This window comes from Lissotriton helveticus, chromosome 5_1, assembly GCF_964261635.1.
Source record: "Lissotriton helveticus chromosome 5_1, aLisHel1.1, whole genome shotgun sequence".
NCBI lineage: Eukaryota > Metazoa > Chordata > Amphibia > Caudata > Salamandridae > Lissotriton > Lissotriton helveticus.
In genome coordinates this window covers 1,051,742,690-1,051,770,628 of record NC_136065.1, presented here as the reverse complement: position 1 = coordinate 1,051,770,628, position 27,939 = coordinate 1,051,742,690, and the positions used below count along the sequence as shown (strand labels likewise).

The 27,939-nt window shown below is 43.4% G+C and overlaps 1 protein-coding gene across 4 annotated transcripts in view; it reads right to left on the bottom strand.

Moving 5' to 3' along the window:
- Nucleotides 1-13,434: 13,434 nt before the first annotated feature.
- Nucleotides 13,435-27,939, bottom strand: part of ARHGAP19 (Rho GTPase activating protein 19) — a 368,551-nt gene continuing 354,046 nt past the window's right edge. For 3 of the 4 annotated variants that reach the window (XM_078643585.1, XM_078643586.1, XM_078643587.1), the window contains 2 exons: nt 24,394-24,477; nt 13,435-18,965 (listed from right to left, as the gene is read on the bottom strand). In XM_078643585.1, the coding sequence (XP_078499711.1) occupies nt 18,909-18,965; nt 24,394-24,477 (141 nt within the window). In that variant the 3' untranslated portion in view covers nt 13,435-18,908. The remainder of the gene's footprint in view (nt 18,966-24,393; nt 24,478-27,939) is intronic. The other variant, XM_078643588.1, reaches the window with a different exon arrangement.

Here is a 27,939-nt window from a genome sequence, read left to right as displayed (position 1 = left end):
GTTTGCTCCAAAGAACTGGAGTCTTGTAAATAGCTTGACTGACGAGTTCTCAAAATTCAGTATCAGGCCTAATGTGTGAAACAGATTGGGGTAGGTGGTTGTAGAGGCGTCTGCCTCTGATGAAGCATAGATGAGTCAGCTGTCTAGGTATAGGTATACCCGGCGATCCTGCCGTCTCAGAAAGGCAGCCCCCAGTGCAGGGTACTTTGTGAAAATCCAAGGTACAGACTTTAGACTGAAAGTAGCTCCTTCAATGGCTAGTGGTGTCTCACCACTGATTAGCAGGAGTATGTCCTGTGGTATTGATGTATGAGGATGTGAAAGTATGCATCCTGAATATTCTGTAAGGTAGTCTCCTTCCTGAAGCATGAGGACTATAAGCACAATAAGAAAGTACAAGAAAGGATTCTTTTTTCACGAGCATGCCTAATTCCCAAGGTCCAGAATAGGTCCTGTTTAAAAGGAATCTACTGATTTTTTTGGGACAGCCTCTGCTGCTCCCTTCAGGAGGATAATTTCCTGTTGTAGCTCGCTCAAGTGGAAATCTTCATGTCTGGATGGATTTTACCTGGAGGTTTCTGTACTATTCTGCATGTGTACCCTGGATGTATGATTGGCAACAACCAGCAGTCCAATGTTATGGATGCCCTTACGTGGCCAAAAATTGTCTTGGGTGCACAAATGAGAAGCACCCTTCATTCTTCAGTAGAATCTGACATAGGTTTCTCTTTGGCTCCAGCAAGGTGTTTAGCCCCGGTCATATCTACTGTGCCTTCAAGGTTAATAAGATCACCTTGGTACCCTAACTTAGTGAGACGTCCCCTGAATGCCGGTGAATTTCTGGCACCAAGAAATGTGGTTGTGCAGTGATATTTATAATGTAAAGTCCTGAAGGACTGTGCAGGGTGTTATCCATTTTTATATTCTGCAGGACATCATCTATGTGTGGCCTTCTGGGCGGAAGATTGTGGAGTGTACTGTTGTAAATGTGTATTTCTCTCAACATGGTTCCCCATGTGTCCTCTCCTCCCCATACTTCCAGAATACATGTGATGTTCTATGTGTTTTTTTCTTAGCCAAGCTGCATTCCAGACTGGTCAGTTGGTGGTCTGGTCAACAGGTGAGGTGTTCGCTTTCCTGTGCTCTGTCATTAAATCTTCTACCTACCGTCTAGAGCAGGGGTCTCCAACCTTTTGTGTAGTCAGAGCTACTTCTGGCCAGTGAAAATCTTCGTGAGCTACTGAACCTGAAGCAACTCGCACATTTTTCAGAGACCTCCCACGCCTAGTTTCATTGACTTAAAGCCTAATTTCATCAGAGCCCATACTGTGGTTTGAACAAAATACCCAAGACAGGCCTGACTTAAGAGTTCCCTAGAACACCAAAAGGAATGACTTTGGATTTGTGACGCTTCAAGACATTTCAATTAATAGGTCCAAAATTAAGGTCAAAGATTTCAGACACACTGCTAACGAGTACAAATTACAAAACGATAAAGTAGTACTATCACAAAATTAGCTGCAATACACCAATATCATTTATCTTTTTTGCTGCATGATTTTGTCAAACTTGCTGCATAATTTGGTCCCCCAGTGCCACATAATACCAGTGGCCCTGAACCAAGACTTAACAGTCATGCCCCCTCAATCCCATGTCCCCCATACCCACCTACTCCCCCCCGCCTCATCATGAGCTTGGCCTTTTTTGTGCCCTTCTGCCCTCTGTTCGATTCGGTTTTTGTGCCTTTCTGCCCTCTGTTCGACTCGGTTTTCCTTCGTTTTTTGTGCTTTTCTGCCCTCTGTTCCACTTTTTTTTGGTGCCTTTCTGCCCTCTGTTCCACTAATTTTTGCTTCGTTTTTTGTGCCCCTCTGCTCCACTCGTTTTCCCCTTGTTTTTGTTTGTTTTTGTGCTTTTCTGCCCTCCGTTCCACTCATTTTTTGTGCCCTTCTGCCCTCTGTTCCACTCGTTTTTTGTGCCCTTCTGCCCTCTGTTCCACTCATTTTCCCCTTGTATTTGTGCCCTTCTGCCCTCTGTTCCACTCATTTTTTGTGCCTTTCTGCCCTCTGTTCCACTCGTTTTTTGTGCCTTTCTGCCCTGTTCCACTCGTTTTTCCTTGTGCCCTTCTGCCCTCTGTCCGATTCGTTTTCTGTGCCTTTCTGCACTCTGTTCCACTCGTTTTCCCCTTGTTTTTTGATCCCTTCTGCCTTCTGTTCCACTTGTTTTTGTGCCTTTCTGCCCTCTGTTCCACTCGTTTTCCCCTCGTGTTTTGTGCCTTTCTGCCCTCTGTTCCACTCGTTTTTGCTTTGTTTTTTGTGCCCTTCTGCTCTGTTCCACTCGTTTTTTGTGCCTTTCTGCCCTCTGTACCACTCGTTTTTTGTGCCCTTCTGCTCTGTTCCACTCATTTTTTGTGCCTTTCTGCCCTCTGTTCCACTCGTTTTTGCTTCGTTTTTTGTGCCCTTCTGCCCTCTGTTCGATACGTTTTTTGTGCCCTTCTGCCCTCTGTTCCACTTGTTTTTTGTGCCCTTCTGCATTCTGTTTCACATTTTTTTGTGCCTTTCTGCCCTCTGTTCCACTCGTTTTTCCTTCATTTTTTGTGCCCTTCTGCTCTCTGTTCCACTTGGTTTTTGTGCCTTTCTGCCCTCTGTTCCACTCTTCTTTCCTTTTTTTTTGTGCCCTTCTGCCTTCTGTTCCATTTGTTTTTTGTGCCTTTCTGCCCTCTGTTCCACTTGTTTTTCCTTCATTTTGTGCCTTTCTGCCCCACTCGTTTTTGCTTCGTTTTTTGTGCCCTTCTGCCCTCTGTTCGATTCGTTTTTTGTGCCTTTCTGCCCTCGGTTACACTTGTTTTTCCCTTGTTTTTTGTGCCCTTCTGCTCTGTTGCACTAGTTTTTTGTGCTTTCCTGCCCTCTGTTCCACTAGTTTTTTGTGCCCTTCTGCTCTCTGTTCCACTTGGTTTTTGTGCCTTTCTGCCCTCTGTTCCACTCTTCTTTCCTTTTTTTTTTGTGCCCTTCTGCCTTCTGTTCCATTTGTTTTTTGTGCCTTTCTGCCCTCTGTTCCACTTGTTTTTCCTTCATTTTGTGCCTTTCTGCCCCACTCGTTTTTGCTTCGTTTTTTGTGCCCTTCTGCCCTCTGTTCGATTCGTTTTTTGTGCCTTTCTGCCCTCGGTTCCACTTGTTTTTCCCTTGTTTTTTGTGCCCTTCTGCTCTGTTGCACTAGTTTTTTGTGCCTTTCTGCCCTCTGTTCCACTCGTTTTCCCCTCGTTTTTTGTGCCTTTCTGCCCTCTGTTCCACTTGTTTTTTGTGCCTTTCTGCCCTCTGGTTCCACTCGTTTTTGCTTCGTTTATTGTGCCCTTCTGCCCGCTGTTCCACTCATTTTTCCTTCCTAACCGGCGCTCTGACGCCTTGTCAGCCATCCCTCCCACGGGATCCCTAATTCCACCATTGAGCTTCCCTGCGGTGGAAGGCATGTCTCCTACTGCTCCGCGCTAGCACCTGACGATGACACCACAAGAGTCAGACTCTTACGAAAGGAGTCTGCAGGCGCGTCATCCTCTTCGCCTACCCCCACCCCAGCTTAGCTCCAATACGAGCTGCTGGTTTGGGTGAAGGAGGGCAAATGGAGCCGGAAAGGTTGAAGGGCTACACAAGCTACTCCCAGGGTCTCCGCGAGCTAACGGTAGCTCGCGTTTGACCGGTTGGAGACCCGGGTCTAGAGGCTTCCGCGTCATTGCTGCTCACAGTGATGGTTCATCTGCTCACAGTGATGTTTCTCAAGATGCCTCAGTATCCATGGAAGCCAGAGGTTCGAGGCTTCGCCGACCTCCTACTTATTTGAATGATAATTTCTGTTAATGCTTCATATTAAGTTTCTTCATTTCTATGTTTGGTTTTCATTCCAAAGAGACAAGTGTTGTAAATGTGTATTTCTCTCAACATGGTTCCCCACCAATAGCCCTTACTTTGTGTCCTCTCCTCCCCATCCTTCCAGAATATCTGTGATGTTCTGTGTGTATTATTCTTAGCCAAGCTGCAATCAGACTTGTCAGTTGGTGGTCTGGTCAGCTGGAGAGTTGTACGCTTTCCTGTGCTCTGCCAATAAATCTTCTGCCTGCCGTCTAGAGGCTCCTGCGTCATTCCTGATTCCACTTAAATCATGTACCATCCTTTTCCTCTAAGTGCGGTGGCTTTTGCCACCTGGCAGCAACCCGCTTTGAAGCAACAATTACTACAACAATAATGCTAGCTGATGTATTTGCCCCTTTGTGCATTGGCATCTTCTCTTCTGTCCTCAGGAATGAGATTGATTAGTGGCAAGATGATATTCCACAGCTTACGGTTTGAGCAGCCCAGGATGTCTAAGGAATTTGCAGCTTTGATCAAAGTCTTCACTGTAGAGGTAACTATCATATAGATTGCCTATATGCCAACTGTGTCAGTGAATGCCGAAATAGGCTTCATAGATCACTTTTGTGCTGTTGCCGCAATAACCGAATCTCGGATGGCTTGTCAGACAGGCTGAAACAGAGTCATGCACCCTATATTATTTCTATTATTTACCGAAGTTGGCCACCAATTGTAGCCGGTGTCTTCATTAGTTTCAGGCCCACTAACCACACAAAGTCTAACATGACAGTCGACTTTGTGACCTTACGTGGCTGTTCTTTGACATCATAGAATAAGCATTACTGATTCACAGATGCCATAGGGAGATTACATTTCGTAGCCACACTTTCACAGTGCTTGGAAGTGGGTTATGTTGTCTGAGGGGTGTCAAGTTACATTGATGAATTGTCTCACTGTTTAGGCAAGATGTAATCTTCCCATGCATCTCTTCATATCCTTTCTGGTTCTATTTTGGGAGCTCATGGTTTTCCTCTATATCAGACTAGTTGGAATCAGACCAATCTGGCTTGCCCATTTCTTTAGGAATTGGTGGGACAAGTTGTAGGTAAATATTTTGTGGAGGTGTATCCAGCATTGCCGGAAGTGACAGTGGAGAAGGAAGTGGAGGCAGCATAAGCCCTCATGATGGTGGCGTATTTGTGCAGTAGCTGGAGCAGCTGGCAGCTTTACAAAGTGCTGCAAAGGAAGTTGTTTTTGAAAAGTGCACATCATTTGTTGCAGTGTTGCCATGAACGCAACAGACACTGGCATGTCCTCAAGCTCCTTTATATTAACGTCAAGCAACAAATTGATGAGCGTTTTTAGCTGTGGAAATCTGTAGCTAATATTCAGGCTTGGTATTTCTCCGCTTCGTCAAATGCATCCTCCTCACACTGAGGTACATTACCATGTCTAATTGCGTACCACTGTGGCAAAGCAGCTATTGCGGGTAACCTTTCTTAACATTGCTTCGGCGTTAGTCGCCTCTAATCCACTCGACGATTATCAAATAAAGAGGCAGGCGCTGGAAATTGGAAAGCAGGAAACAGAGTTTAATTCGCTCCGGAGCAGAACATGTCAGATCGGACAATCAGGGTATCTTCTCGAGGTGCTCTAACAACATCTCTGAGGCCTGGCCTCTTATACACAGGTTTATTACTTTATTACATACAACACATTCTTGGCAATGCTTTGATGTATGGAGACATCCTCGGAATACCCGCTCCAGGCCCGTTCCCACACACAGCATGTGATGGCTATCGCGCAGCGGGACATTCCGCTGGGAACAGAAATGTGTGTGATCGGTCAGATCTGATGGTGTGAAGACATTGATTAATCTCGGCCCCTTTGAAGAGAGGCGAGTTTCTACTGTAGGGGGCAATAAACTGCATCCGCAGGGCTAGGTGATGGCCTGGGATCAGCTCGGACAATCGGGCACAGGGGAAGGGGGTTATCAAAAAGCCTGTTTGCGTGAAAGAGATGAAAGGGTATGTGGGTTCCGCACGGGATGTGGCTCCGGGGCTGGGTCGCGCTGAGGCTGTTTTATGGCTTCGACAGATGCTTGGGGGTTGCGCGCGGGGGATGATCGCAAGGCCGGGGAGACGTGCAAGCGATCGGCAATGTTACGAGAGTGGCCAGAGTTTTAAAATGGCTGCCGTTTACGCGCTCGCAAAGGCCTAAAATGGGACAAGATGGCGCTGGTAATGTTCACTTCGTAATCTGATATTCAACAGTGTACCCTTTGAACATACCCCGACATCTTGCTAATTTATGTCAATGTTCATTATGTGGTGGATCTCTGTTTCGTACAGCACTTTCATGTGTTCAAATTTATCGTCCAAAGTTTTAGGGCATATCGAATTTGCAAACAGAGAGCACAAGGGCGGTATGCATTGTATCCCCAGGCAACACCCACAGAAGACAAGAATTGGCACCAATACAATTATCAATAATTTCCAGCCCCAGTCTTTCAAAGTGGTCCAAAACCAGCCTCCGAGTGTCCAGCCGCCTTGTTCCTGATGGATTTCTGAAGATAGTCTGTGGAGGTGTTCTATCGCCTTGTAGACAGAAGGTGAATAGTCTGGGACAAAAGTGCAACAACTGGCACCGATGATGCGGCATGCTCCTCCGCGGTCCGCCAGTACTACGTCGAGCACAATGCGGTTCTGTAATGCCATGAGGCGGACCGCCTGCAGCTCAGCTGTGTTGCTAGCAAGGATGCCGGCTGTGACGTTCAGTGCTGTTACTACTGCTTGGGTCAAATGACGGATGGCTCGACTGTTTGACATCGGACCCCAGAAAGGAATGAGTCCCTTCGCAGCAACAAGGAACTGCGAAGAGGTGGAATCTGCTTGTTCTGTGTCCAATGAGCGTTTCTGTCTGTGGTATGCTGCCGGTGCCACATAGGTGGGGGGGAAGGACAAAGGAGATGTAGCAAGTGCTTCCCCAGCCTTTGGGGAGCCAGGTGTAGGCTTTGGTGCCGCAGACGAAGTACATGTTGGGAGATGCCACAAATGAAGGGGGGTCAGTAGTATTCAAAGTTCTCTTTATGGAGCAGGAGCTGTGGCCCACGATTTTTGTCCCATGGCCCTCGATGCAAACAAGGCCGGAGACATTCACCACAGATAGGGCCACAGTCAGAGTTGCAGCAGTTCGTTTGCACAGATGTGAAAAGGTGGGTCTGGCTGGGTTGTTGAAAACCTGCATCTCGAGCCGTTCTTTCTCCGGAATGTCCAGTTGAAGCGTTGTGTTTGAGGTCTGAGGGCAAAAGGGAGTGGAGGCTTTACCGGTTTTGCCCAGCCAGAACCCATTGTAGAATGTACAGGAATTTATATAGCGCAAATCACCGAGCGGTTTCTAAGCGCTTGCTTAGGGAACCCGTCCTGGTATTCCCCTGTGAGATAACCCCGGCAGGGTATCCGCAAGGTGAAAGCCAGGCATCCCGCCGCGAGGGGCCGTTGTGGAGATTAAGCAAGCTATTGCCCAGAGTCGCAGAGTGTGAACCCGTGGATCGAGTAGGCACCGGAGCGAGAATTGTCGAGTCCATGGACATTTTAGGACTCAAGACCCCGCCGAGCCGGGAATTGAACCCTGGTCCCAGGCTGACCTCTGCTTCCAGGTCTGCCTCCTCTAACCAGTGAGCTACACTTCTCCACTGTAGTGTGAAATGGTTTCGCCAGAAGTTGCATTGTCCTTGTAACTCTCTTGCAAGAGCATCAGCCAGGCAAGGCAGGACCCATGAACGGAGAAAGGTGAAGGGATGAAGGGGATTGAATGTTCAGTTGCATGTGGCAGCAGACCACAGATCCAGCAGTTGGTGGCATTGGCTGCGAGGTTGTGCTGGTGCAGTAATTGTACAAAGGAATTGTTCCAGAACTCCTTACGTCTTTCTTGGAGCTGGGGTGGAAGTGAAACGTGATAGTGTTCTCTTTTGGTGGTGTGCTGCACAGTAGGTATCAAAGTCTCGTGGGCCGGCACACTTTCTTCCACGACCCAGAAGGCGGCCATGAGAAGGAGGCAGAAGAGAAAAGAAATGAAGAGGGCAATTGTCTTTGTTTTGTGCAGTTTTTCAGTCTCTGGATTTCTGTAGTTGATCTTCGGACGTCCGGTTGCTTCCATCACCTTCATGTCGAGGGCTTCCATCACTTTCAAGAGGGCCCGGTAGCGGGCAGAACCACACACTTTGTCGGGCGTCTCTCCTGGTAGCCTTTGTAGTGTTAGCTACCGTTCTGAGACTGTTGACTCAGTTAGTTGCCTGCTTTGCCGGAGCCTTCTCCTTTCATCGCAAGTTGTACCCTTCCCTGGATGGCACAGTGGGATCGGGATACTGTCAGTTCAAGTGTCTCTGGGTCAGGGTAGCAACTCAGGGCTGGTCTGTCTTTCTTCAGGAGCTCTTCTTGGTTGTCCACGTTTTCACGTGTCGTTTGAGTTGGTGAGATTCTTCGGCAGTGGTGTGCATGAAGCCAATTGCGTTTGCCTTCCACCCGGAGTGCAGTTTGAGTGGTGATCAAGACTTGCTAGGGGCCCGTCCACCTGGGTTCCAGACTCTTCATCCTCTGGAAATTCCATATCAGAACAAATTCCCCGGGTTGGATGTCGTGTCCGGGGGCCCCTGGATGCGTCTGGAATGGCTTGCTGCACCTCTCGTAGGTCGATGATGAAGCGGTATGCTTTCTCATCTCCCTCTCCTTGCTTCTTGATGATCGGTAAGATAGGGCTGTTACAGACGTTGCTGACCACCTCCTCTACCACTCCTGCATCTACTAAGGATTGAATAATCTCTACCAGTGCCTTCTCGCCCTCGGGAGATATCCTGTATTGTGGGAGTGTGGGGAGCGTTGCGTCCTGTCGTACAGTTATGTGCACGGGGTCAATCATCATTCGTCCTACGTCTGAATCGGTCTTTGCCCATAAGTACAGGGGCAAGGTGTCAAGTAATGATATGTCGGCGTCAGTCACAGAGAGCATGTGTCGTGTGGGACAAAGTCTGGGCTAATTGGGATTGTCGTACAAAATGACTCGGACTCCGTCCGGTGAGAATCTAATGGTGGCTCGGAAATGCTTCAATAAGTCAAGACCCATAATGGCGTTGGGGGGTGTTGGAGGAGAGTAGGAATGTCGTGTCAGTAGCGTGGTTTTCCAAAGCAAAAGGGATTGGTGTGGACAAGGGATTAGTGGAGGAGGGCGTTCCATTAAAACCTATCGATGTTTCATGTGAGCCAGACAAGGGTGCCCTTGGAATCAGTCGTTTAGATAAAGCACTACGTGTTGATCCTGTGTCTTCCAAGAATGGAGACTTCGTGCCTAGGACCTTAGCGGTGACATAAGGGCCTTGCTGGTCAACATAGAGCCCGACTGGATCCCTCCCTTGCCTTTGGCAGTCCTATGCAAAGTCGTACGTGTTGTCGTGATTCTGTCGGGGACGGTCAAATGTGTTCGTTTTACCAGGCCTTTCGTCGCTATTGTCATTCGTGTACCCTCGCCCACGTCCTCTATTTCTTGGTTCGTTTGTGGAGTCCCTCGTCTCCTTATTCCTGATCACTTCTAACAGAATCGGGCACTGGAATTTCCAATGTCCGAGCCCTTTACAAAACGCACACTGGTTCTCACTCAAGTCTCTACGTCCAGCGTAGGATGTGGGTGGGTTATCTCTAGGAGGCGGGTTCCTAGGGGCATTCGGTTGGTAGTTTCCTTTGTAGGGTTCCTTTCCTATCGTCACTCCCTGCAACTGTGCGGTCATAACTCTTTCCTTGAGGTCTGTCTTTCTTTTTCTCTGTTGCCCTATCATTTTCGTTCTTTTGATGCTCATAGTACTGGGCCATCTGAAGGATAGCCGCGGGTTTGGAGGCCGCCCAACTGCTCTCGCTAGTCTGCAGTTTCTGTGAGACTTCCTGTAACAGACCTTTTAGGTAATTATGGACAAACAGGTGATGTCCGGTCGCAGTGGTCATGTCCTGACCACTATAATCAGAAAACACCGTTTCGAATCGAGAAAAGTATTCGGAGACATCTTCTTGGGGTTTCTGACGGCAAGCTGTTACGATCGACCAGTATACCTTTTTCTCAGGGATCAGTGTTTTTAGCTTTTGAACAATTCTGTCTGGGAGTTCTAAAATAGCCTTTAAGGGTTTCTGTCCGGGACCTCGTTGTTTATCTAGGTCATCGAGTTGTTTCCAGGTATGTCCGAACAGCTCCAGGTGTATGGACAGTTTCTCGTCTTCCACTTCCAGCGCCCGATCGTCCTCTATTCTCCGTTATTTGCCACGGCACTCCAGAGGGTCCCCAGTCAGGACCGTAGATCACTCGAGAGAGGTCTGTTTGGAACCAGTGAAGTTCGGATGATCGGCCGCCAGACGAGGGTCTATCAGGCGGGAGCTCTTCCCGATCGCTGCAGTCGTTCACTCTGTCGTCAGGACCTCTCCCACTGGATCCACGTGTCGCTGATGGGCCCCACGTTTGGGTCGCCAATTATAGAAAAGCAGCTATTCCGGGTAACCTTTCTTAACACTGCTTTGGCGTTAGTCGCCTCTAAAACACTCGATTATCAAATAAAGAGGCAGGCGCTGGAAATTGGAAAGGAGGAAACAGAGTTTAATTCGCTCCGGAGCAGAACACGTCAGATCGGACAATCAGGGTATCTTCTCGAGGTGCTCTAACAACATCTCTGAGGCCTGGCCTCTTATACACAGGTTTATTACTTTATTACATACAACACATTCTTGGCAATGCTTTGATGTACGGAAAGACATCCTCAGAATCCCCGCTCCAGGCCCGTTCCCACACATATCTACAGTAGAAGTCCCCACCCCAATCTCAGCATGTGATGGCTATCGCGCAGCTGGACATTCCGCTGGGAACAGAAATATGTGTGATCGGTCGGATCTGATGGTGTGAAGACATTGATTAGAGGTGAGTTTCTACTGTAGCGGGCAATAAACTGCATCCGCAGGGCGAGGTGATGGCCTGGGATCAGCTCGGACAATCGGGCACAGGGGAAGGGGGTTATCAAAAAGCCTGTTTGCGTGAAAGAGATGAAAGGGTATGTGGGTTCCGCACAGGATGTGGCTCCGGGGCTGGGTCGCGCTGAGGCTGTTTTATGGCTTCGACGGATGCTTGGGGGTTGCCAGCGCGCGGGGAATGATCGCAAGGCCGGGGAGACGTGCAAGCGATCGGCAATGTTACGAGAGTGGCCAGAGTTTTAAAATGGCTGCCGTTTACGCGCTCGCAAAGGCCTAACATGGGACAAGATGGCGCTGGTAATGTTCACTCCGTAATCTAATATTCAACACCACTACATGCTGCATCCAAGGCGTTCTCATGGTCACTGACATCCACCTTCATTTCAGATTCTAATACATGAACTGGTAGATGTACGGTCCCTTTTAATGGTGATATGTTGGCAAGAATTTACATTTCTGTCAATGATGGTGGCGTTAAGGAGGCAACCGAAGGTGTCATCCCTGCAGTGGTAGGCGTCAATGCTGGTCTTACGGTCTACGGTGAAGGGAAACTGTGGACAGTAGGATGATAATACGTCCTTGAGCTGGTGGACAATAGTCTTGAGGGGTTGAAGGTACCATCAACCAGGATTTGATGGATAACGAGGATCTCTTGAGGCCTGTATAAGAAGTTTCAATTGAAATGCAATAGATGGGATTGTCTCCAACGGAGAAGTCTTCCTTGTCATTGATGAGAGGTCTGTGTTAGCCAGGATGCCAATTCTGTCAGGACTTCAAGGAATGTGTATTTTTGTGCACTTTTTTGCTCCGGTTGATAGTCACAGTTTCTGGAGTATATTTAGGAGGAAACTCCAGCTTTTCATTTGAGGAGGTGTTTGCAAACACTTTAAAGAAGAAGCCCAGCTCTGGAAACTCCACGTTTCCTTTTTTGCGCCACCTTCAGGGAAGTTCTTTGATGGAATACTTCTCACCGAATCATCCCCAGGAATGGGCGCATTCACCTTTAGGGGGAGAATTTCTTTTTTCGCTCAAGCAGGCAAAGTACCACCCTCCTTTCACACTCCTATCGGATGGTAAGGTTTTATTAATGTTGCAGCATGAAGTTTTGTGAGCTATTTAAAGGCAGTTAGCACATTGCTTATGAGGATCCTCTGTGTATGTTTTTTCCTGTCCACAGCTTGAGCAGAATTTTGGGGTGATCCTGGTCTGTCATGATGACAGGTGGTCACGTGGAAAAGGACCCGGCAATAAAGGAGATGACCCCAGAATTACTTCCAAAATAATTTACAGTACTCTGAAAGCTGAAGATTGGGTTGGTTCAAGTCCAGTGAAGTATCAGAAGATCAAAGAGGTTAGAGCACAGCTCTTCTTGGGGACTCCCTCCCTCTGAGGGGTCCGAGCATGGTGACCTCTAGGGGATAAGAGAGCCCAGCACTTCCACCTCACAGGCTAAAGTTTGGGTTGTTTCAAATAAAGTGGATTTGATACTAAACAAACACTGTTGTTCAGGCCTTTGACCATTCGAACACGGTTTACTGCTATTTAAAATTATCAGTATCCCAAGCATACCAATGAATGATTCAAGCATCTAAATATATGAAAGAACCAGTGCTGAAGAAGTTTGAGTAGACTTTGTGGCACTCAGAATTTTTTTTTACTGTGGTAAGGCGTATCAATGGCTTTCTCATGGGCACATGGTATCAGTGGTAACACTTCTGCCACTGACATGCATTTGCTTCGCTGTGAGCCCTTAGACTTCGGTCTGTGCCTGCACCTATATTTGAAGAGATGATGAATCTGCGACAGAACAGTCTCAGTTGAAGTAGATGTTCATTTATCTCTGTAAAGGCAAGCACATACCTTGCTGTTTCCACATAAACATATTTGTAAAGTGACTGTCATCAGTATCAGCCACCATCAACAGCCTAGAGAAGCAGTAATTGCGACAACCCTCATTACCATACAGTATCTCTAATTACCTTTCTCAGAGTGCCCTACAATGTATAGTAGGCTAAGAAGGGAGATGAAGGCCGGTCCAATGAGCCTTTGTTTCCTTTGTAGAATTGTCTCATTTGAAACAAATGGTGGCAGATCATCCCCCTTCAGACCCAGACAGGGAATAACTTTGACAGATGTTTGCTATCGCTTGGAAAGCAACAGTTGGTGCTAGCCCCTGTCCTAATACCTCAATATTGAAGATGATTAGGAGAGACCAAACAAGGTCTGAATTCCTTTTTTGTAGAAATATCCGTATGTTCGGCTCAGTACATACCAGATAGTGGGACTTTTAGGTCATAATCTTCCGTCACCTAGATGGTGTGCGTCTTCTCAAGTGTACCTAGCCGTTGACTTTGCACCATCCTTATACACTACTACAAAGAATCAAAAGAATCCTGAACAGTAACTAGAAGCCTATATGGCAATTGTTTACCTAAGCTTGACAAGTGTTATTAAGCTTCCTGCTGCAGACTGCAGTATGTGTTGCACATGATCACTCGTCCTGGGCTGAAGGAGCTCTATTCACCAGAGAAAAGTTGCTCCTGTTGTATTACACGCCAGACAGTTTTGAGTCAATAAAAGAAATCAATGAAGGCCCATTGGAAACTGAGGCAGATTTTAATATGAGAATGTTACAAGATTTTAGTATAAAATTAAAAATATATAACATTTTTACAGTAGCATTTCACATGTACAAAAACATGAAAATTAGAAATCTTTTGTCTAAACAGGTAGAAGTTCTTAATTAGGCAAGTTTAGCAGAATCATTTTATCAGACTGATCTACCTTCAAAACAATTGTACTGAAGCAACTTCACGGTAGAATGTGTGCATTGTCTTCTCTGACCTCGAAGATCCTTTCTTACTTGCCATGTAGAACTGTCCGGTGCAAGTGCTTGTGAAACACTCGCGTAGGACAGACTTCCACTTGGGAGTCAAAATGGCGAAGTCAGCAAATTGTCAGTACGTAATGACAGTCCTACATATGCAGCTGCATAGGATATATTGCCAGTCAGCATAAAAATGCATATTTGTGACTCTACACCAGCAACTAGCATCAGTAGAAGTGATGACAATCCCAATCATTAATACATCTATCCCCCTCGCTTGAATGATTCTTTGAAACAGAATGGCATATAAGCCACACTTTGGTATAAAGCACATATAAAAAAAGAATTAAATCGCCCAGTTTCCTATTAATTTACAAAATAGCTTCTTTTCTCAGTACTCCCTACTGCTTTAAATCCAGATAAGGGTACATTTGCGGCCTCACTCGGAGCACTGGCGTGTTTCTGTCAACATGAATATTTAAAAAAAAAAAACCTGTATAGTATTTGAAGTCTATGTTTGTCGTATCTAAAGCCCTAACTAACATTTTGATCTTCGGCGAGCATATCGTTAGCTTTGCGGACAGTGCAGAGGTACGTGGATAACCTCCTTGCGACAGTAATACTGAATACCTTATAATGTATCTTTGCCCACTCAGGCTCTTTCGAATGTTGTATTTAAAGGTCTTTAGGAGACATTTCACACAACTGCAGTCAATACTGCCCATTTAACACAGCAACCAAAGTGGATCCTAAAACCTGCAAATCACCTCAAGCACTATCGCTTCTAACAAACAAATGAATAAATAGCAAGCCAAGAGTTGAGCATTAGCAGCAATAAATATATTTGCAAACACGTTATTTACAGTGACACTGACACATAAAACAAGCTAAACACTAGAGACGCTTCACCACCCACAGCTGTCGCTCGACAGCTCGTTTGAAGGTGCACTACTCCCATATTAATAAATAAAACATGCACCCTATTAGGTAACCATTGCTTTTCACCCAGAGCTTTACCTACAATCGCAGCTCTGACGTGTGAGGCTTCTGCAAACTTACACATGCCCATTCAACGCCTTTTTATAATCTCAAAACTAACAAGACAATCCAAAATCAGATTCACAGCGTGAAATCTGTCACTGTGGCCTACACGCAAACCAATTCAATCCAAAGAAAGCAGTGGTTTTATAGGCCACATAGAAAACAAATATTTTAAGACTCATCAGTAAGACTCGAACTGGGATTTACAATCAACATTTAGCCCCCATCTATGGAAAAATATACACATGCACATTTAATTTTTTGTTTAAGTATGTGAACATAGGTTTAGACGATTTGGCTAATTAGCCCACATCGAACAAACATAGTGAGAATGGCAACTTGTACATATAAAAGAAGGTCGTACACCATTAGTATCCACAACTGAGTAGCACACTTCAACAATCACTGACCACATAAAGGGTCCCATGATATTACTATTGTTTAAACGCTTTGCCTCCAAGTGAAGCCAGAGCCATCTTTAGTTTCAGCATCACAAGGAAATGGGCCCAATCTTACTGAATGAACGGCAAGTTTAAAGGACTGAACGTGACTTCTGATTGTACCAGGACTGGAGAACTGCAAGTAGATGCTGCTTATCATCAGCCACTCTCAAGCTGCGGCTTGGACTACCTTCACTGCCATGAACTTGCATCACACGGTTTAGGAAGAATATTACTAATAAAGCCTTTTTGCAAGCTACCCAGCTGGTCATTTCACAAGTTTTGTCATTTTGGGACAACATTTCTCAGAATACCTACAGGTCCCAAGTTTGAATGGCATGAAATGCGCATTTCTCAATAGACTCATGCAGCCTTATGTTTATGATGGCTGTCCCCAAGACATTCACTAACTTTTTGTGGCTGCTGACAAGGTTGATTGCAGACACAGTTCTGTTCCCTTGCACAAAATGCTTGCTCCACACAGAAGTGTATACAATTTGAGCCCCTGCTTGTTCATATAACATACAGCTCAGATATTGTCTGAAGAAACCTAGCTTTAAAAGAAAGGACTTGAAAGTTCCATGTTAAAGATTTGAGCTACTGTGTCAGAATAGACCAGATAGGTACAACAATGGACTAATGGTGATCTATTAAAGGGCTATGGAGAAATGGGAGTGTCACCATCCCTTTGATGTTTAAAGGGAACACATTTAAAAGGCACCCCTGGGACACTGTTGTCTATCTAGGAGCACATGATGGGAAATTCTAAAACATTTCTTCATATCTGTAATAGTGATAATTACTAGTTTATTAGAATGATATTCGTAAATATGTTTACCGCGCACTGAGGTCCCTTTGTCAGGGAAAGAATCCTCATTCCCAAAGGAATCAATCAAACCTTTGTATTTTCCCAACTATTACTTTGTTCTCAACCCTAGTAATAGCCTAGCTCTCAACTTCATCAACTTCAGATATACCTACAGTATGCTTCTGCAATCTGTACAGAGGTGGAATATTTTTTGTCTAGCTCTTTCCTCGAGAGGTGGGGACCTTACTATGAGATGAGTATGTGCCAGACTTGGGCAAAATGAAAATCTGTACACTTCTGAGTGAGCGGACTGACTGCCGCAGCCTCTATCGCACACTCTTCCTTACACTGTCACTGAAGACCACAGGCAGGGCCTTAATGGTATGTTGTCACTTGGTAGGATAAAATGGAAGACAAGTAGACACAGCAGCAGTTAAACTGCCATCAGACGGGACTGGAAGTGCTTGGATCAACACGGACCTTATGGGAGTGTTTTAAGACTCTGTGCATTGACGGAGCTAAAGAAGTTAGAAGAGTCAAAATAGTAGTGCATCCTCTGTTGACAATGTACCTTGACCGGTGGACCAATCAAGACCTTACCGGCAAGAAACTGTGTTTGCTTTTAATAGTCTTTAACAGTCTTATTTAAACATTTAGAGTAGTATTGTCTCCATAATCGTATACATTGGCTAGCGAAATGATATTGAACACATATTGATTGACACTGGTATTGGGCATGAATGCTTTAGGTTTATCCCCACTGACGTGTCAAACAGCACGTCACTCCTGAGAGTTTGGGTGTGGTGGAAAGGATGGAGGTACTGAAGGGAAGAGTTTGATATTCTTGTGCCTTATGGTCATTGTAAGCACAAAAGGTTGTAACACATCCCTTTATTTTGTACTTTGGTAGGCTCATGGAGCAGCAGCAAGAAGGCTATGGAGACAGAATGTAAGTGATTGAACTTGACGTTTGCTTTTGACACAATCAGCAAGTATACGACTGTCCCCAAAATAGGGTTTGCACAAAACAAACACTAGAACAAATTTGTGGCCTTCTCCCAATGGCACAGTGTGCAAAGAGGTAAAAATGTCCACCATGGCAGGCTCCATAGAGTATCGCTAGAAGAGTATGGAACTAGGAAGCACTCCTATTTCATGGAACATCTCTGAAAAGTTAAGTAGACTTACTAGAGGTCAAAGCATCAAACCTGTGAAATAAGGTAATCAAACTAGATGGTCTGTTTTTCCTGGCCAGTTCATGCAGTCGACACCAACCACAAGCTGTCACAGCACAGGCATGCCATCGGCTCAAAAAGAATTTGATAGAAGAAGCATCTACGCTGTCCATTCTCATTGTGTGTGGGGACTTAGGTTTGTATGTGTGCAGGTATATGGCTGTGCCATTCTAGTTTTCCAGGGTACATTTTTTAAAAAACATGCGTGGCAACACTGCACATCTAAAATAAAAATAGGACTTCCAGCGTATTGCCAACTAGTACAAACAAGCCCCTTATTATTTGAACATTGCATATGACCCATTTCGGTTCTGACCTACACTAGCATGGCTTTTAACGCCTCAATTTAATTTTAACGATACCTTCATGCAGATGCCTGCGACCATGGATATCAATTTTGAGAATTTTGAGACCGGATTTAAAAGGAGAAAAGCTGCCTCGCTCTACACATAGCAATTAATCACACCAACACACTTACATTTCCGGCTACTACTTTCTCATAACACGTCATTTACCACACAATAGACAACCGTGGTTATTAGAAAATATTGTTCACTTTAGGGTTCAAACCTACACAACCTTTTCACTAACATTTTCCTTTTACTTTTCCCATGCCTTCCATTCGTGCTGTATCTCCTAACCTGGACATTGGAGTTTGCAGTTTAAGGCCGCGCAGACATCTTGAGTCACACACAGCCGATTTATCCCATCAGAGTCCTTCAAACGGGTTCACACAATAAGTAGGATGTAACCGCAGCAGCATTTCCGGAATAGGCATTCCTTTAAAAAGATTACAAAGGGATATACATCGAATTCAGCAAGAGACGACGTCTCATCACAGCCCATGCTCTCTCTGGTGGTTTACTAAATTAAACCAAATGTGCGTGATCCAGAACCATCAGGTATGTAAATTGGCAATATGGTAAATGATGTTTATCTGTTGATGCCAGAAAGAGGCACGTCTGCATGGATTAAGATATTGGGCTGTTTTACCGACATATTTTCAGTTCTAGCATACAATAGAATATAATATAAGAAAAACGCGAAAAACCTATTTTAAATGTTCCAAAACGCCAGATACTTTGACAAGACAACCCCAGGGGAAAGCAGTGGAGCTACAAACGTGGCCGTTCAACACACATCTGCGATTTCCCAAAATATTATTTTAAAAAATCTATCTCTGTTCTTGCCACACGGTGGCACTAGGTCTCGTTTATTGTTTTAAAGAGGCACTGCTTAGTTTTACTCATCTGACGTGTAGGAAGTCAAGCTGCACATGGTTGTGTCGAAGCTTCACACTTCATGGCTTCTAAACGTCGCGAGCTTCATTAAGTTACAAGTGGCGATTCCCTATTCACTAGGTCGCCACATTTGGCGACTGGGAAGAACATCAACAAAACGTTAAAGCAAAAAAACAGAAACGCAAAGCGCTTACGCAAACACTTCAACATAACACCTAACACAGGAAACGAGGCGTGTAAATATTGCTCCTACAAACTGAAGCAGTAGTTCAGAGGCACATTTTCCACAGGTTAAAAACCGTACAGTGTGAATTAATCACAGTAAAAGGAATAATAGCTTTAAAATGAGTTCCGGTAGAAAAGGTTATGGGTCTCCTGAGTCCAAAAGGTTCAGTCCTCTCACAGTATATGTTGAGTTCACAGCTTTGCATTAATGGCTATTGCCGCACATGGGTTACCACTGGATTCTGAAGTGTCTCTTATAAATAGGTCTCTTGAGCAGACGTCAACTTGACTTTTGTCCGTTTGGAAGACCCCTAAAGTAAAAAGGAAAAGAAAAAGAATTAAATAACGGTTAAGAAAAGGAACCGGGTAGGGCGCAGTCGGAGAGGACAACATGCACACTGGAAAAAAGAATTCCGCATTGGCACACTGAAAAAACAAATGTTACGAATGCCAAGAATTGACATAATTCTGAATGATCTTACAAACATTTTATGTTGTAGTGAAAAGAAAAAGTGTTTTGTAAACCTGATTGTTGTCTTTGATACACAGTTTAACTTCTTTGTTGCACTTCACTCTGGGTTTGCTCCATAGAACGGTAGGGCTATTGGAACGGAACCGCCCTAGAAAAGCATTAAATAAAATAATGCAACTAAAAATAAGTTTTTTGTAATTGTAAATACTTGGTCCGCCAAGCTGTGCTGTACAGAACATCACATCTAGTCCCATTTAACCGTGTCCGGAGAGCTTCCCTTGTGGAGTATGCAGAGATTTGCCACACACGCAGGATAAAGTCCAGAGACGGTGGCAGGGTGAGTAGACCCTGACCCGTGGCCCATGTAGGGAGCCACAAAGGACCCAAGTGTGTACATTTCTTATAAAAAGTCAATAATGTCGGTGGGTTCTGACCTAGAAGCTGGGTTTGCGAGGGTGCCACAAACTCCAGGCAAGCGTTATAGGCCTAGGCTGGCCCTTTCGTGGATTTGGTAAATATGTAGCCAGATTCGTGAATCCTAAGGAAGGTCCAACAGGCCCAAGTGCTGGTGGAGGGTCCACAAATACTACAACATTTAAAAAGGGGGGCAATCTACGCCCATGGTCAACAGGGTTGCACAGAGCATCAGGTATGTGCAGTAGGATGGGCCGTCCACTGTGGGCTGGGTGCAGGGCCAGACCAAACATTGCATTAGTAACTTTCCATGTGCAAGGGTCATGCTAAACCTACCTGTATCAGACTTATCTTAATACCTTTGGTTTTAAAGCCGGTACCTGTGAGGTATAGCAATAGATGCTTTGTGTGAACAAAAAATAGGTTATAAAAGCACCAACGTAGACAATATTGCTCTTTAAAACTTACAGGGAAACACTTTGTAAAAAAATAAAAAAATACTTCATTATATATTTTAATTTTAAAGTTTTGACTAAAGGTGTTCCATAGTCATCCGTCACAAATCTATGAATACAGATTATAAGTTGCCTTATGAAGCAAAATGAAACAGACAACAAATTGTTTTAGGATGCATGATGTGTGACACTAAGATCTCTAGAACAACCCGTAGTTTTCTATTGCACACCCTTAAGTTGAAGAATGAAACAGGCTTCAGACATTTTAAGACCTCAAGGTCCCATCGTCTTTGATGGACCACACCATGTAATGAGAAGAAACCAGCCAGCTTTTAGACCATCCTATGTCTTGAAGAAGTACAAACATGGATCGTCGAAGCCATGCAGAACGGCTAACCAGTTAATTTTCAGTCTTAACTTATGAAGCAGGTGCATTTTAATTTCATGAAGGTCATTTAATGTCCAAACAATTGCTGAAACTCCAAAGGGAACATAATATATGAACGACCTTTTAAGGTATGCTGATTCTTAGTCACTATAAGTTAGAAGGCTATAGTAAAAATTCAACCTCAAAAATCCCAATGAACTTGTGTCAGTAGGGTCTGTCGCGCTTACAGTGGCATCGCTGGGTGTTATCCTTTTGAATTAGGCCGTATGTGCAGTTTATTGTGGGGGTGCCTCTTAGGTAAACACAATTAGATGATGTAGTCCTCTGTCATAAATGACTTTCATCAATTTTGTTTTCCATAGCCAAGGTCTTTTTGATGTGGACACTGCAGTCAACATACTACAATTCACGCCACTGGACATGTGACCCCTGAAGGTCCAATAGGCCCTCTACTGTGGTAGCGATTAACCCCTTCGGGGGGCGTCCGACGTCACAATGGGCATGTGCAGAGGACTGGGGGAGGCCGTCCGAACCCCGCCCACTCATTATTCCGCCAGCACCACGGCGGAATTCGCGCCGCGGTCAAGCGGTTAAAGTGAAACTCAAGAAGTCTGGGGGAAAGAAGACCAAAACTCTGCACATTTGCTACTAAGAAGAGAAGAGTCACCCATAAAAATAGCTTTGTAAAAAGTTATGTCCTGTAAAAAAGGATTAAATAAATACTGTCCGCTTAATGCTATTTTCAACTGTCACTAGGTACCCAGCCCAATGCAAGCCCTTAAAAGCAGTGAAGGCATCAGAATGAATAACAGAGAGATCCATAGTGTTGGACATGTCATCTTCAAAATACCGTGGATGACTATTGTGTGGCATGGATGCTACTTTTTTATACACATCTTCATGTCTACCAAAGACGTTAAGGGCCTCTTCATGATGTTGAGAACATCTGTGATGTTAAAGGCCTCATTTGGACATTGAAAGTCTCCCCAGGACACTGAACTCGCCCTCTTGCTGAGGACCCCTCCATGACATCGAGGCCTCCCCACACCGTACAGGGCACTTAAAGTAAATGGAAGATGCCTTTAAGGCAGATGTCTCCAACCTTTTCTGCAGTGAGTTACTTCTGAACTGTGAAAATCATTGTGCGCTACTGAAGGCCAAGCCACTCGCGCAATGTTACCAGACACCCCTTCACCCAGTTTCATCAAATCTAGCCTAATGTCCATAGAGCCAAAGACTATGGTTAGAACAAAATACTTTGATTAAGGGAACTATGACAAGGCTGCCATGTGCGCCAGTGAGTGTGTGGTCTTGGGGATGAATGAACATGTGTGCGTATGCATTGGATATATGTGTAAAGGAGAAAAGGAGTCTGTTGTATGTACTTGTGGCACAGGACACACCTTTTGCGGCCTTCTTAAATGCTTTCACACAAACATACAACCATTATTTAAACGGTAGAAATTAAAAGTACAAAAAACGGTTCATAATATGGAAGCATTTTCAGCTCTTTATATTTCTTCCACTTAAAAAATGGCTGTATTTTCAGTTATAAATATGACACCATGTCTGATACCCATGGGAACAAGATGCCACCGTGTATAAATGCGACACCTTGAAATGGGAGAAAATTAAACTGAAGAGTTAACCCTGTGTTTATATGGATTCCATAAAACTCCTCATTTAAATTTCTTCCCATTTCAAAGTGTTGCATTTATAAACAGCATGCATCTTACACCCAGTGGCCTGTAGACACATAAGGCCATAATTATAACAGAAAAATACAGCCATTTGTTTAAATAGGAGAAATTTATAGTGAAGAAACATGCTTCATAAAATATGAAGACGCAATTGGCTTAATTGAAAGTGGAGAAAAATATTAACTCCATGTTACATAGAAACATTTCTATCCACTTTACATTTCTCAAATTTTTAAAACAGATGACAGTATTTTTCAGTTATAAATATGGCAGTGTCTACTGGCCACTGATCGCAAGATGCCTGCTGTTGGTAAATGCAACCTTTTGAAATGGGATACAATTAAAATGAAGAGTTTACTTAATTATTAAGTTAACTCTTCATTGAAATTTTCTTCCATTTAAAAGCATTCAAAAACATAATTTTGTTATCATGCTTCAATACTGAGTTGACAAGGACTTTCTAAAAAGATTTATTTATCTCAGTGCTTCAGTTCATGACCTCTGTACACCCTGGGTCATAAATCTGACATGATCAGGCTCTGCTATCTGCAGCCTGAAGATTATAAAGAAAAATAAATACAGCCTTCCCATAACTTTAAAAGAAGAATGTGACCACTTGTTTATATAAAATTGAACTCAAGGTTGGGAGCTACTCTGAAGGATTCTGTGGACTACTGGTAGCTCACGATCGACTGGTTGGATACACCTGGCCTATAGGAACGATTACTCTTATTCAGTCGGCATGTAATCATCTGCAAGCACATTGGAGCGGACTTTGCTGAAGCTAGGAACAGCTCTACAGCAGGTTGTAATAGACCTGGAAAAAAGGAAGTAAAGGACATGCAGACAAAATGCGGTAAATTGTTAGAAAGCCCAATGAAGTCTTGAGCAGAGTTGTTCGTATGAGTATGTTGAGTTTTACAGTGCCCCTTACCAAGGCTTCGTTGAAAGTTGCCTTGTCCTCTATAGGAGAAACCTGTTCTGGAGGTGATAAGCAGTTGCATATTGCTGCATCACTGAAGAGAACAAAGAATGCGAAGAGTAAGTCTGACTAGGATATCTAGTGTGACAAGTGGATCTAGAGTGTTGCGTTGATCTTGATCAATGATTAGATCTTGAACAGTGTTATTTTGAACGCAGATGTGGAGAAGACAAGAACGGAGATAGGAGGCCTTCAGTTCACAGAGACTGAGGTGGCAAAGGTGGCCAGGGAGATAGCACCGGTTGAGGGGACACTGAAGGTGCAGACAATACAGGTTACGGAATCACTTAAGCGTGGGCACAACTAGTTCAGAAAGCAGTAAAATTGGGGAGATCATCTGCTCTGGAGATGCAGATAATAGCGTTAATGCTGACAAGACTGCTAGCAATAGTGAAAATGTCTTGAAGAGTAGTCTGAATCTGGAGTGAGTGGTACCATCCTAGTCTTCATCTTCCCGATGGAAGGGCATGCTTGGTGATCTTGATAGGGAGCAGGTCATCACATATACCATTATTTGCAGTGGATCTTTTCCTGCTTATAAAATATATTCGTTTATTATAGAAAATAGATAACAACTGGCCACATTTTTTATTTTTATAGGCTGTTCAAAATACTTCTATGAAAAGCATTTAATATGTATATATATATTTTTTAAAGTGCTCAAGGATCACACACGTGTTCTCAGGACTATTAATGGGGACCCGCGGAAGGAGAACATAGATGTTATACGAATTGGGTAGGCAAGTGATTGGGATGTTTCTAGCATACTATTTTATCTATGGTTAGCGTAGGTATTGATAATGGTAATAATTGTTAGCACATAATACATATTGGTTCGTTGCAAAATACCAATACATGTCTGTATTGCGATTTTGGAGGTCATAGTGGAGATAATCCATACCACCGTCAGAAGAGAGTGTCTAACAAAATGATCTGACTCCTAATACTCTCACCCACATGAGGATAACTCGGCGATAATGTGCAGAAGATGCCAGCCAGAGTTCATTTTTCTCCTATAAAGATCAGTTTCCTTGTAGTTTAAGAAATCTACAAGGTCTGACCCCAGTACTTTTGTGAAAAAATTACAGAAGGGAAAGCCCAAAACAGAATAGCATTTCTTTGCACACGCAAAAGGGTCAGGCTTTTAGCTTGCGTTTCTGATCTTCAGGGAACCTCAAAATTGGTACATATCATTCTCTTGCATAACTTACTGATTTACCCATTAATGAGAAACAAACATTTCAGTCAATTAAAAACATGTTTCAGCAAACAGATCAGCAGCATCCAGAGTGAGACACAAGAAAGTGTAGGAATGTACTTTCTCCCACCTCTTTTTCGTTCCGTGTGTCCTCAGACAATTTCAACCTTCCTCTGGTCACTGAAACTGCAGGCGATTCTGGGCATTTCTGTAACTTAAGGAATGTTTGAACAAATATTAAAAGAAGTCCATTTAGAAATATACATAAATACGAAATTAAACATCCTTTGTGTTGTTCAGTGGTTTATCAACAAATACTTCAGAAGAAACACTGTCCAATTCATCATTGGTGTTAGAGAAGTGGCACTTTTGCTTTTTGTCATTATGTTTTGATGAAAACAGGAGTACGCCCCCTCCGGGATCATTAATGGCTACATATTCTCTGTAGCTTTCATAAGCCCATTTTCTCCTGCTACTCTGTAATGTATGTATGTATGCCAACTTCCACCGCATATTAAAACATTTTTTTACGGCTGCCTCAACCACCATTTTTAGGTTTAGTAGGCTTTGTTCTCTTCACGGACTACACCATTGCGCTTCTCGCATGCAACTACAGTTACATGTTATTCCAGCCCCGCCCACACTGGGGTCAGGTGCCATCACGTTTTTCTTCAATAAGAGGCATGTTTAAGTACAATACTCACTTTGAATGACTTTGCATGCCCTTGGGTGAAGTGTTTTTTAGTGGATCTATAACTTTAACTGGATGGCTGCACTAGAATGAAAATCGCCAGCAATATGTCACTGGTCCGAGGGAGTGACTGCACATTCACAATCACTCCCAGTTATAACTTATATGTCTTGTTTGTTTCTTTATGCTGTGCCTTGTTTTTTCCAGATACTATTCCTGACGGTGGGAACCATAAGTACGGTAACATCACTGCACCACAGCACACCTTAGCGCGTGTGCTGATAAATTCTCACAAATTCACTTATTTTGGTCCTGAAGAAAGCCTCAGCACCTCCTGTCAAGACTGAAATATGTCAACCTTTTAAAGGGGATACAGAAGATCAATCATATCTTCACAATATCCCCACCCTGTTTTTAACCGTGCCCTAGAACTCGAGAATAAAGGAATTTAATGAGCATCCTGTAATTCAGGCGTTGCAGCACAGCCGGGCTGCACTCGGCAGCTCGGCTGGGAACCCGATGAAGAAGCATGACACCAACTAGGTTGGTGGGTGAGGGTTCTTCTAAATAACGTAATGTTTTTTTCCCAAAATCCTGTGTATGACATTGCGTCATCCTAACTTTTGGATCCCTTATTGGGTCCGTCCAGGTTGTTGTTTACTACTTGTTGAAAACATAGCAATGCTTGCTCCATTTGTCTCAATTTATTTGATTAAAATAAAAGGCTTAAATAGGATTAAAACAGAAATGTAGCACAAGATGGACTATTCCAACAAAACAGACTTCTTTGCTGTGAGGCCTGAATCTACCCCCCATTTTAGAATCTGTGACTAATGCACACAAATAATACACACTGAGTTCTGCAATCAAACATAGTTGCCTATGTTTGAGCAAAGGAACGCTTGAAAACAGCATCTTCTCGCGTCCCCCAAAAAATACAATAACCTTGCAGACTACTGGACCCTGACAGACCAAGCTAGAATCTTCTCAGAATACAGTCTTTCTACTTTGCTAGATCAGAAGCCAGAGGGAAGCTCGACAGTAAACACAAACATAGTCCTAAGTCATTTCAAAGACATTTTTCACAGCGGACATGTTTCTGGATCATCAACCATCATTTGTTTCCATGTGACTATAATCTATCAATATTGTAAAGATCCATCTCTACAACCAATAACAGCAGGCAACAGATCCACATTGGAAAATCCAAGAAAATATGTAGTATTTGACCTCAACAAATACCTAAAGTGTACATGGTTTTACTCAGGAGCACAACAGACCTGAATAAATAAACTGACTGATATAGAAATCATAGATGTAGCAATAATCTTTACTCTTAAAATGACCAATTTGGATAGCACCCCCCAACCCCTTTGAAAGATTACAAACACTGAAAAAAGTATGCTTGCTCACCAGAAGTTGAGAATCCAAACCAATTTATATTATCACTAATAAATTACACCATTAATAATAATTGCTTCTATTTTAATGGCAAAACAAATGTTTATACGCATTATTCTCAACAAGAACACTTGATGGCATCCTGTGGTTACGACAGGCACGCACAATGACTTAACTTCTCCAAGATACAAACTATCCAGTTAAATGGACAATCAGAATAGGCCTATAAGATATACGAGGCTAAAATGCTACACAAATTAAAAATATAAAATTAAGATATACAATTGTCACTCTACAAAACAACAAACATCTAATAATGTTACTCAGAAAGAAGCACTTGAACAAGAGTAACAGAAATGTTGGAGCACATCAAATGTAACCTCTCATACTGCACAAATGAGAAAATATATATTTTTTTAAACTAGAAATTTTCAAAAAGCAGTCCGGAAAAGAGAACACTACAAAACACCCAACAACCTGATAGGGAATCTGCATTGATACCTAATCAACTTGTGATACAGATTCAACAATCTATCTGATCGAAAGTCTATGCTCTAAAGTATATTTTGGCCAAATCACAAGAAAGGTGAGCAGAGTCTCGGGGACATACTTCCCCAACAAGAGGTATTTTGGATTAAACCTCTAGGCTGTTTGTAGCCCTGAGGTCTAAATGAGGAACAACTTTTTCCCCCTAATCACAACTGCACCTTCTGAGTAGTTCCAAGACCCCAAAAAAAAACCACACAAACATTTAAATGCCACAAAAACTGAAATAATCAAATTACATTTTCCAAAGTTCTCTTTGAGCTATAACATAAAACAAAAACAAACATCAGCCAGAATGCCACAGATTCTGCATTCTTACGTCCATTTAAAATGAAAAAGAATGCCACTCCCGGGTAAGTGAGATAGGCTAGACAATGGTGCATCTGTGGAGCGCTGAGATAAGCACATCACGTGGACTTAAAGGTACATAACAATATGAACAACTACATAAGAAAGACTAACTTACCTGCAATAAACATAGACACTTTAATGAACAACTTGAAATTTGGAATACGTAAAAAAATGGCAAACATTTTTATTAATACAATGCTTATGTAAATGATAGACTGCTTATTCATTCATATTTTCTTTAGGAAAAATGGTATATAAAAAAGTTCCTGCGAAAGATTTAATCCAAAACACATTGAGAGAGCTAGATTTGTTGTACAAATTCACAGCTAAACAATTTACATAATAAATTGCTTAATGAAAAATAACTAATTTCAACGGAGTTGATCTTTCTTTAATGAGTGTGCTCCGCCCCCAAGAAAGAGTTCTTAGAAGAAGAACAAAAGTTGATTTCTCACATCCTGAGGGGTAACTAGCAGCATGCAAAGCAGAATTTATGGAATAAATCACCTGCAACAGGTATTGTGGATTACAACACCATGAAAGTACCTGAGTACATGTGGTTAACATCCTGCAGTGAGATAATGCATATGATCAGCAACAAAGGCATGTTTTATACACACACACACACAGATGAATTATTGCTTAAGATTCTGTCATTTTAAGGTTGGAGGTGCCCTCTTTTATGCA